The sequence below is a fragment of the Bos javanicus genome, chromosome 15 (genome assembly GCF_032452875.1).
Source record: "Bos javanicus breed banteng chromosome 15, ARS-OSU_banteng_1.0, whole genome shotgun sequence".
Lineage (NCBI taxonomy): Eukaryota > Metazoa > Chordata > Mammalia > Artiodactyla > Bovidae > Bos > Bos javanicus.
Genome location: NC_083882.1, coordinates 50,627,302 through 50,639,188, shown reverse-complemented (window position 1 = coordinate 50,639,188; position 11,887 = coordinate 50,627,302). Strand labels below are relative to the sequence as shown.

At 40.0% G+C, this 11,887-nt stretch overlaps 1 protein-coding gene across 1 annotated transcript; it reads right to left on the bottom strand.

Moving 5' to 3' along the window:
• Nucleotides 1-8,011: 8,011 nt before the first annotated feature.
• LOC133226769 (olfactory receptor 51I2-like) lies at nucleotides 8,012-11,689 on the bottom strand. The gene has a single exon (XM_061380637.1). It carries the CDS (start codon nucleotides 11,687-11,689, stop codon nucleotides 10,727-10,729), a length of 963 nt encoding a protein of 320 aa, XP_061236621.1. The 3' UTR covers nucleotides 8,012-10,726.
• Between the last annotated feature and the right edge of the window lie 198 nt (nucleotides 11,690-11,887).

Below are 11,887 nucleotides of genomic sequence, written 5' to 3'. Positions count from 1 at the left end.
ATTTTTTTTATCTTAAAAATTTTATTGCATTTTGCCTTTTTTATTTTAAATTTTTATTTATTTTTTAATTGACGGATAATTTATTTACAGAATTTTGTTGTTTCCTGTCAAACCTCAACATGAATCAGCCATAGGTATACATATATCCCCGCCCTTTTAACCTCCCTCCTCACCCCTCCCTTCTAGGTTGCTTTTGGGGAAATACATTTTATTATCAGTTATTGGATACCTTTTGTCTTCCAGATATTAGACGTTCTGTTCTCTCATATATTAGTAAATAATGCCACTCAGTCTCAAAAAATGATGAAAGTATTGCTGTATATTTTAAACAAATAATAAAAATGACAATAATAATAAAAAATAAAACTGGAGGGAGAGGCTTAAAGACTTTCTCTAGGCTATGCCAGAAATGAATCCAAATTAAAATTTAGGTCTATTTGGCTTACACACTTTAAACAATCTTAAACCTCCTGTATTGGCTGTACTAGATACTAGAGATTTGTTAAGTGCGGGGCTGGCAGGATCAGATTATCAAGAAAAGCTTGTTCTCTGCTGATGTTCCATGGAGATAAGATTGAGGTTCTGGAAATGAAACCCTTTCCTGTTTATCCAAAAATCTTCTGCTGTTTCTCTGTGACTGTTTCAGTTCAGTTCAGTCGCTAAGATGTGTTTGACTCTTTGTGATCCCATTGACTGCAGCATACCAGGCCTCCTTGTCTATCAAAAATTCCCGGAGCTTGGTCAAACTCATGTCCACCAAGTCAGTAATGCCATCCAACCACTTTATCCTCTGCCATCCTCTTTTCCTCCCAATTTCAATCTTTCCCAGCATCAGGGTCTTTTCCAATGAGTCAGTTCTTTGCATCAGGTGGCCAAAGTATTGGAGCTTCAGCTTCAGCATCAGTCCTTCCAATGAATATTCAGGACTGATTTCCTTTAGGATAGACTGACTGGATCTCCTTGAGGTCCAAGGGACTCTAATAAGTCTTCTTCAACACCATAGTTCAAAAGCATCAATTCTTCAGTGCTCAGCTTTCTTTATAGTCCAATTCTCACATCCATATATGATTCCTGGAGAAACCATACCTTTGACTTGATGGACCTTTGTCAGCAAAGCAATGTCTCTGCTTTTTAATATGCAGTCTAGGTTTGTCAAAGCTTTTCTTCTATGGAGCACATGTCTTTTAATTTCATGGCGGCAGTCACCATCTACAGTGATTTTGGAGCCTCCCAAAATAAAGTCTGTCACTATTTCCATTGTTTCCCCATCTATTTGTCATGAAGTGATGGGACTGGATCTTAATTTTTTGAATGTTGAGTTTCAAGCCAGCTTTTTCACTCTCCTCTTTCACCTTCATCAAGAGGCTTTTTAGTTCCTCTTTGCTGTCTGTCATAAGTGTAGTGTCATCTGCATACCTGAGGTTATTGATATTTCTCCTGGCAATCTTGATTCCAGCTTGTGCTTCATCCAGGCCAGCATTTTGCATGATATACTCTGCATATAAGTTAAATAAACAGGGTGACAATATACAGTCTTGACGTACTCCTTTCCTATTGAAACTAGTTTGTTGTTCCATGTCCAGTTCTAATTGTTGCTTCCTGACCTTCATACAGATTTCTCAGGAAGCAGGTCAGGTGGTCTGGTATTCCTATCTCTTCCAGAATTTTCCACAGTTTGTTGTGATCCACATAGTTAAAGACTTTGGGGTAATCAATAAAACAGAAATACATGTTTTTCTGGAAATCTCTTGCTTTTTCTATGATCTAATGGATATTGGCAATTTGATCCTTAGTTCCTTTGCCTTTTCTAAATCCAGATTGAACATCTGAAAGTTTTTGGTTCACATACTGTTGAAGCCTAGCTTGGAGAATTTTGAGCATTGTTTTGCTAGTGTGTGAGATGCATGCAATTGTGCAGTACTTTGAACATTCTCTGGTATTGCTTTTCTTTGGGATTGGATTGAAAACTGACCTTTTCCAGTCCTGTGGCCACTGCTGAAGTTTCCAAATTTGCTGGCATATTGAGTGCAACACTTTCACAGCATCATCTTTTAGGATTTGAAATAGCTCAACTGGAATTCCATCACCTCCACTAGCTTTGTTCATAGTGATGCTTCAGAAGGCCCACTTGACTTCGCATTCCAGGATGTCTGGCTCTAGGTGAGTGATCACACCATTGTAATTATCTGGGTTGTGAAGATCTTTTTTGTACAGTTCTGTGTATTCTTGCCACCTCTTCTTAATATCTTCTGCTTCTGTTAGATCCATACCATTTCTGTCCTTTATAGTGCCCATCTTTGCATGAAATGTTCCCTTGGTATTCTCTAATTTTCTTGAAGAGATCTCTAGTCTTTCCCATTCTGTTGTTCTCCTCTATTTCTTTGCACTGATTACTGAGGAAGGCTTTCTTATTTCTCCTTGCTATTCTTTGGAACTCTGCATTCAAATGGATGTATCTTTCCTTTTCTCCTTTGCCTTTCACATCTTTTCTTTTCTCAGCTATTAGTAAGGCATCCTCAGACAATCATTTTGCCTTTTTGCATTTCTTTTTCTTGGGGATGGTCTTGATCACTGCCTTCTGTAGAGTGTCATGAGCCTCTGCCCACAGTTCTTCAGGCATTCTGTCTATCAGATTTAATCCCTTAAACCTATTTGTCACTTTCACTGTATAATCATAAGTGATTTGATTTAGGTCATACTTGAATGGTCTAGTGGTTTTCCCTACTTTATTCAGTTTAAGATTGAATTTTGCAATAAGGAGTTTTACGATCTGAGCCATATGAGTCCATGATCTGAGTTCAGGATCCTGGTATTGTTTTTGCTGACTGTATAGAGGTTCTCCATCTTTGGCTGCAAAGCATATAATCATTCTGATTTCGGTATTGACCATCTGGTAATGTCCATGTTTAGAGTCATCTCTTGTGTTGTTGGAAGAGGGTGTTTGCTATGACCAATGTGTTCTCTTGGCAAAACTCTGTTAGCCTTTGCTCTAAGCAGGGCAAAGGCTGTGACCCTTTAGATCCTTCTTATAAAGTCATTTGCCTTTTGTTGTGCTAATTATCTCCTTGGTTTTGCTTTTCTCTTCACTAATCCCAGGCATATTTCTTCAGCTCTTAGTTCATCTCACTGTTCTGATTTTGATGATTTCATAAATTTCTATCCTCTTTTTTTTTTCCAGGGATAATCAATAAATGAACAAGAAAATGAATAATTGAATGAAGACAGTAATTTTATTACCCAGTTCTTCTTCATTCAGTCCATTAACATAGCATCTCAAAGGTCCATATGTTCACAACTTAAGCTATATACTTTGTATATAGTAAAGACCAGTGGTTTATTCAGATTAATACAATTCAGTTCAGTTCAGTTCAGTCGCTCAGTCGTGTCCGACTCTTCGTGACCCCATGAATCGCAGCATGCGAGGCCTCCCTGTCCATCCCAACTCCCGGAGTTCACTCAGACTCACGTCCATCGCGTCAGTGATGCCATCCAGCCATCTCATCCTCTGTCGTCCCCTTCTCCTCCTGCCCCCAACCTCTCCCAGCATCAGAGTCTTTTCCAATGAGTCAGCTCTTTGCATGAGGTGGCCAAAGTACTGGAGTTTCAGCTTTAGAATCATTCCTTCCAAAGAAATCCCAGGGCTGATCTGCTTCAGAATGGACGGGTTGGATCTCCTTGCAGTCCAAGGGACTCTCAAGAGTCTTCTTAAACACCACAGTTCAAAAGCATCAATTCTTCGGCGCTCAGCCTTCTTCACAGTCCAACTCTCACATCCATACATGACCACAGGAAAAACCATAGCCTTGACTAGACGGAATTGTTATTATTAACTAATTTCATTTGGATTTGCTTAGTATCAATCCAGGAGATACTCTTTGTCATTGGCAGCACAAACCAAATAGAATGTGTCAGCTCTCCATTTAATTTGAAGGAATCTGAGGGTTAATTTTGGAGAAGGAAATGGCAACCCACTCCAGTATTCTTGCCTAGAGAATCCTGTGACAGAGGAGCCTGGTGGGCTGCTGTCCATCGGGTCATATAGAGTCAGACACGACTGAAGTGACTTAGCATGCATGCATGCGTTGGAGAAGGAAATGGCAATCCACTCCAGTATTCTTGCCTGGAGAATCCCAGGGACGGAGGAGCCTGGTGGGCTGCTGTCTATGGGGTCGCACAGAGTTGGACATGACTGAAGCGAATTAGCAGCAGAAGCAGCAGCAGAGGATTAATTTTATCTGGGATTAATGTCACAGTTCTCTTTCTTTCATCCTGCATTAATTCATCTATTATTGAATTACTCTTAAATCCCTTGTCTTGAACTTGCTTTTTTCCACAGTTTATATGTAGGTCCCATGCAACTGTGGGTATTTGTGTGATCTATTTACTCTTGGCTGTGGTAGCAGAATCCAAATGGTAACTTAAGCTGTAACATTACAAGAAGTTTAGAGCTTAAGGGGTTAAAATTATAGTATACCCCTTAAGGAAAATTGTCAAAAATTATGAGTAACTCTTATACAACCAAGCCAATTTCTCCCTTACATCCAGATAATGACCTTTTTACCTGCTTTTTGTGTATATTAGTGGTATGAGGAAATAATATTGGAAAAGATTCTCTGTGGTTTAAAAAAATAAAGGGAAGGCTTTTTTTCCCACTCTTATTTTACTAAAATGTCTATTTTAGTAGCCGAGTTGGATTGATATGTTTTGTGCTTCCCATGTGGTTCAGAATTTTAAAATAAATCACATTAACCTGGAATCAGACCAGATTTAGTCTTCTATTATTATCTCCAGGACACTAAAAGGTCAAAGATATTTTAAATTATAGCTCTCCCCTGAGGAATTCCATCCTTTCCACTTTAGCACTCTAGGATTCTGTTATCTTCTGACTCCGTGTGTCTGGGAAAGTCAAATAGCCTAGAAGCAAAAGGTTGAATCCACCTTACTTTCTTTGCTGCTGCTGCTGCTAAGTCGCTTCAGTCGTGTCTGACTCTGTGTGACCCCATAGATGGCAGCCCACCAGGCTCCTCCGTCCCTGGGATTCTCCAGGCAAGAACACTGGAGTGGGTTGCCATTTCCTTCTCCAATGCATGAAAGTGAAAAGTGAAAGTGAATTCGCTCAGTCTTTACTTGAACTCAAAATCAAGTGCATACAGATGGTCAAGAGACACATGAAAAGATGCTCAACATCACTAATTATTAGAGAAATTCAGATAAAAACTATAGGGAAGTGTCACCTCACACTGGTCAGATGGCCATCTTCAAAACATCTGCAAACAATAAATGCTAGATAGGATGTGGAGAAAAGGGAAATCTCCAGCACTTGATGAGAATGTATGTTAATACAGCCACTATGGAGAACAGTATGAATATTCCTTAAAAAACTGAAAATAGAACTACCCTATGACCCAGCAGTACCATTACTGGGTATATACCCAGAGAAAACCATTATTCAAAAAGACACATGCAGTCCAATATTCATTGCAGCACTATTTACAGTAGCCAGGACATGGAATCAACCTAAATGTCCATTGATAGATGAATGGATAAAGAAGATGTGGTGCATACATATGATGGAATATTTCTCAGTCATAAAAAGAAGTGAAACTGGGTCATTTGTAGATATGTGGATGGACCTAGAGGTTGTCATACAGACTGAAGTAAGAAAGTGAAAAACAAATGTCATATGGCAACGCATATATGTGGAATCTAGAAAAATGGTACAGATGAACCTATTTTCAGGGCAGGAATAGAGATCCAGACATAGAGTATGGATATGTGGACTTTGGGGTGAGTATATCTACAGTACAGCACAAGGAGCTCAGCTCAGTGCTCTGTGGTGACCCAGACGAGTTGAATGAGGGGGTGTGGGTGGGAGGTATAAAATCGAGGGCAAACATAAAACTGATTCACTTCATTGCACAGTAGAAACCAACACAATATTGTAAAACAACTATATACTTCCCGCCGAAAAAAGTCAAGTGCTTTTCTTTTTCCTACCAGAAACAGAGAGAAATAAACATGATAATTATGTGACATCATAGAGGTGCTATCTAATGCTATAGTGTAACATTTTTGCATTATTTAAGCCAAGTGCTCTTCTAAGAGTTTCCTTACTCAGAAAACATGGGAAAGACAAATCTCATAGAGAGAATTGAGACAGCAAGCAAATATCCAGATCACCCACAGGATGCTCTCTGGGGTGAATATTAAGATACCTTTATATTGATACCTTATTTAGAGAAATAAAAAGGTACTAATCTGCTTGGACACAGAGTCTGGGTTTCTGCATAATTATCTGAATTAGACAGTCTCTATGCTGCAGGAAAAAGTCTCTTTCACTTCTTTTCCCCTACTGGCAGGGGGGTGTGGAGGGGTATGGGCGTAGGATCTGGCATTTATGGGAAGGCTAGCCTCCTTCCTTTACTTCGTACTCTTGACATGTGCTCATTCTCCATCTCAATGGCTCTTCCACATGAAAGCAGCTGATCGAGAGGGCATCTCAGATTCTCTCACCAGGCCCTCCTCCTACTAAATAACATGTGTATGAAGGGTTGTATCTGGGCCCCAAGGTACTCACCCTGCTTGTTGTTGCAGCCTTCTCTACTGTTCCTCATTCTGAAGGAGCCCAGAAAATCTTCGCAACTAAGACCCTACTTTATACTTGATGCCTTGAGCTGCAGGGATATCCCAGCGATAGGCCACAGAGGACAGTCTCAGCTTAGACTTTCCTTGGCAATGGAAAATGTGAAAAATATGTATTTTTGTTTGGAAAGTTATATTATTGAGCACCTGATAAGGAGAGGGCTAGAATCATGCTCTCTAGGCTCATCCCTGCTACCACATCTGTAGGAGATTTTACTTGGCACTTCAAACTTTTTTTTTTTTTTTTTAACTATGTCTTTTAGTATGTGGAGTCACACAGAATACTTCCTGGTCTCTCCAGTGACCCTTACAGACACTCAGGTGAGTTGTGCTTCTTTCTCTGCACTCTCTTCTTGGTTCCTAGGGTTGTTCTTGCAGGTTAAGCAGATCCACTTCTGTGTCTGTTTTTCCTGGGATTTTATGAAAGCACCATTATGTTTCATAGCAACTATGGATAAAGTAACCTGGGAGTACAGATGGGGAATAAATGGCTTAAGACACAGAGAGATGAATGTGGGAAGACATGGGCGCTCATCTGCGTCTCTGGACTTGTGTTTTAGAGATGCAGCATGCTATCCTACCCAGAACATTGTGCTTGCCATCTTGTTCCATCCCCAGGAGCTTCCTTTACTTCTAATAGAGTGAAAACAATACTGAAAGCATGAAGAGGCCCCAGAGCCAACATGCAGAAGCATCTGTATGTGTGTGTGTGTGTGTGTGTGTGTATGTGTGTTATAGCTTTATTGAGGTATAATTAATGTACAGAAAACTGAATTTCTTTAATTTATATAATTAGATCCATTTGAACATACCTATATACCCTTAAAATCATTCCTTACAATCAAGGTGACAGACATCCATCACCTCCAAATGTTTCCTTGTTGCAAATGGCTGGATTTTCTTTTTAAAGGCCAAGTAATAATCCACGTTATGTGTATACCACATTTTCTTTATCCATTCATCTGTTGATGGACATTTGGGTTGTTTCACTATCTTGGCTATTGTGAATAATGCTGAAACAAATATGGGAGTTCTAGATATGTAAGCAATGTATTCCCAACTTAATATAGGACATATATGACAAGCCCATAACTTAAATTATACTCAACAGTAAAAACTGAAACATTTTTCTCATGAACGAGAATTGGAAACAAGGGAAGTATGCTCATTTTTTCTACTTCTATTCAATATAGTACTAAAATCCAAGCCAAAGTAGTGACTTAAGGAAAGGAAATAAAGAGCTCCAACTGGAAAATTAGAAATAAAATTATCTCTGTTTGCAGGCTACACAATCTTATGTATTCAAAATCCCCAAAGCTCTATAAGAAAACAGTTTGCAATAAATTCAAGGAAGTTTCAGGGTACAAAATTAGTACACAAAATCAGTTTTGTTTTTATCATACTAACAATCAATTATCCAAAATGAACAATAAGAAAAAATAATATGTTTTACAATAGAATCAAAGAAAATAAAATCCTTAGGAATACACTTAACTAAAGAGGTGACAGACTTGTACACTGAAAACTATAAATCACTGAAGAAGATAACAAATAAAAGAAAGTACACTTTATGTTCATGGATTGGAACAGTTAATATTGTCAAAGTGTGCATTTTACCCCAGATGATCTGCAAAGTCAATGAAAGTTATATAAAAATCTCAATGATACCTTTTACAGAAATAGAAAAAAGTCCTAAAATTCATATGGAATCATAAAAGACCCCCAATAGTCAAAGCAGACTTGAATTAGAAGAACAAAGCTGGAGGCATCACATACTTTCTGGTTTCAAAATATATTACAAATCTGTAGCAATTTAAAACAGTGTGGTACTGGTATAACCTTCCTTTCTGGCTTAGCTGGTAAAGAATATGCATGTAATGTGGGAGACCTGGGTTCAATCCCTGGGTTGGGAAGATCCCCTGGAGAAGGGAAAGACTACCTACTCCAGTATTATGGCCTATAATTCCATGAACTGTAGTCCTTGGGTTCACAAAGAGTCAGACCTGACTGAATGACTTTCACTTTCACTGCTAGAAAACCTGTCTTGTACAATAGAAATTCAAACTCACCCGTATATATTCAACTACTTTTTAATGAGAGTCCCAAGAATATACAATGAGGAAAGGACATTCTCTTTGACAAGTGATGTTGGGAAAATTGGATGTCCTCATGCAAATGAATAAAATTTAACCAGATCTCACATCATATACAAAAGTTAACTCAAAATGTATTAAATATTTGACCATAATAAACTATAAAACTAGGAGAAAAAAACTTGGGAGAAACCTTCATGTAACTGGACTTGGCAATGACCTATGAAATAATGAAACCAAAATCACAAGCAACAAAAGCAAAATTAGACAAGTGGGGATACATCAAACTAAAAAGTTATTGCCCAGGAAAGGAAACACTATTAACAGAGTGAAAAGGCAATCCATGGAAAAGAGAAAATATTTGCAAAGTACATATCTGATAAAGGATTAAAATTAGCAATATATAAGGGACTCCTGTAACTCAAGGATAAAAATATAACCTGATTAAAAAATGGGCAAAGGAACTGAATAGCCATTTCTTTGAAGAAATACTAATAGGTATATAAAAAGCAACTTGCAAAGCAAGTAGCAACTAAACTTGCTACTTTTTAGGAAAAAGCAAATCAAAACCACAAAGAGATGTCACCTCACAACTATCACTAAAAAAATAAGATAACAAGCATTGTTGAGGTTGTGGAGAATATGGAACCTTCTGCATCATTGGTGATAATGTAAACTGGTGCAGCTACTAAAAAAATAGTATGGAGCTTTCTTAAAAAATTAAATATGGAGCTACTATATCATCTAACTATCACTTCTGAATATATGCCCACCAAAATGGACACCAGGATGTAAACGATATGTGCAGTAGCATCTTAAGAGAATATGTCAAAACATAGGCCTCTGCTGCTGCTAAGTCGCTTCAGTCGTATCTGACTCTGTGCGACCCCATAGACGGCAGCCTACCAGGCTCTCCGTCCCTGGGATTCTCCAGGCAAGAACACTGGAGTGGGTTGCCATTTCCTTCTCCAATGCATGAAAGTGAAAAGTGAAAGTGAAGTCGCTCAGTCGTGTCTGACTCCTAGCAACCCCATGGACTGCAGCCTACCAGGCCCCTCCGTCCATGGGATTTTCCAAGCAAGCCTCTAAACCCTACATAAATTTACCTGCTCCTTGATTTTCTGCCAGTGCAGCTGACAATGCAGAAAGTGCCTACCTCAGTGGTCTCTTTGTGATGACTTTGGTTAGGTGTTCCTAACCCAGGGACATGGAATTTTAAGAGATGAGGAAGAAGTGAATGATGTGTAATTAAAATATAGAGCCTCTGAAATTAGAATCTCAGGTGACAGTCAAAGGCCAGAGAAAGGCCATTTTCATGCAAGGAGGTACACTTTTGGAGCAAGGAATGTCCATTGGATCCATAGCTCTGAAGAGCTTTACTACACTTTCGTTGCCTCTAGCACACACACAGACACACACACACACACAAACACACACATTATGCTGAGCCACATCTGACCACTCACCTTTCCTCAAGCAACCAGATAACTCCACACCTCAGTTTATTCACTTTTACAATCTTTTCCAGTGATTATGTATGACCTGCCCTTGCCTTCCTGACAACTGACTCACCTTTTAGACTCCTTCCTTAACTCCTTTCTCATTTTCTCCTGGCAAGGGAGCAAACCCTCTTCCACATTCCTATAACTCTTCATGTGAAACTCTCACAGTCTTATTATACTTACTGTAATTGTGTATTTAGAGCTTCTATCCATCAATGGAGGGAAGAGACTCCCTATGGTTCATTTAATATTATTCCTTATAACAACTACAGAGTCTTGCACAAGTAAGCTCTGAATGAAAAAGCTGAGGTTAATGAGTGAAGTAAAGAATCAGGACTGTTTTTCACCCATGAGTCTGAGGATATGCATTTGCTTGTCATTCTCTTGATAATGTCTCTGGGTCAGGGCTCAGTATATGGGCTTTCTGGACATAGGTTATAACTGTTTGACTGTGTTTTCCCTCAGATTCTGAGGTTATTTCTTGACTCATCAGCCTTTCCTCTTCTCCCTCAGCACCCTGAGCATGGCCTCCCTGATGGGCTTGGACTTGACACTGTAGATGACGGGGTTGAGCACAGGGGGCACCACCAGGTACACGTAGGCAACAAGGGCGTGTACTATGGGGGGAAGGTGTCTCCCAAAACGGTGGATCATGGACACACCTATGACTGGGATGAAGAAAACCAGAACGGCTAAAATATGAGAAACACAAGTGTTGAGGGCCCGGATACGCTCCCTGGGAGAGGCCAGACTCATCACTGTATGAAGAATAAGAGCATAGGATAGCACAATAAGCAAGGAGTCTATTCCCATTGTGGACAGAACCACATACAGCCCATAAATGATATTGACAGTAATGTCAGCACAGGCTCGTTTCATGACATCTGCATGGAAACAGAATGAGTGGGACAGGAGGATCTTGCCAGGGCAAAAGTTCAGTCTCTTTAGTAAGAAGGGCAATGGGAAGAGGGACACAGTGGCTCGGGCCACAATGGCCAGCCCAATCCTGATGATGACATTGTTTGTGAGAACAGAGGCATAGCGCAGGGGGTTGGAGATGGCCACAAAGCGGTCAAATGACATGGCCAGGAGCACCGAGGACTCCACCACGGAGAAGAAGTGGAGGAAGAACATCTGGACCAGACAGGTGTTGAAGCCAATGAGCCGATGGTCAAACCAGAGCACAGCCAGCGTGGTGGGCATTGTGGCCAAGGTGAGGCCCACATCGGTGAGGGCCAGCATGGACAGGAAGTAGTACATGGGCTGGTGCAGGCTGGGAGTCCTCCTCAGAGCCAAGAGGATCAGGCAGTTTCCTGTGAAGGCTGCAGTGTACATGGAGAAGAAGGGAATGGAGATCCAGCCATGAATGGCCTCCAGGCCTGGGATGCCAATCATCAGGAAAGCACGTGGCTGGAAGAAGGAGATGTTGGCAAAGGACCAGGAAGGGAACATCCTTAGGGGCCAGATGAGGGCTCCAGAAATTCGTGACTTTTTCAATCTGGACAGACATAAAGACACTGACCGGACACCTGTCAATAGGCAGATAATTATGCTGTGTAGTCATTTTCACTATTTATTTTCCATGTCTCAGCTTTTACTTTATATTAATAACTGTTCTAGGAATGTACATACATTAGCCAATGTGTCATC

Excerpts from the sequence above, each read along its gene's own strand:
- LOC133226769 (XM_061380637.1), bottom strand. The coding sequence starts at position 11,689 with ATGTTCCCTTCCTGGTCCTTTGCCAACATCTCCTTCTTCCAGCCACGT.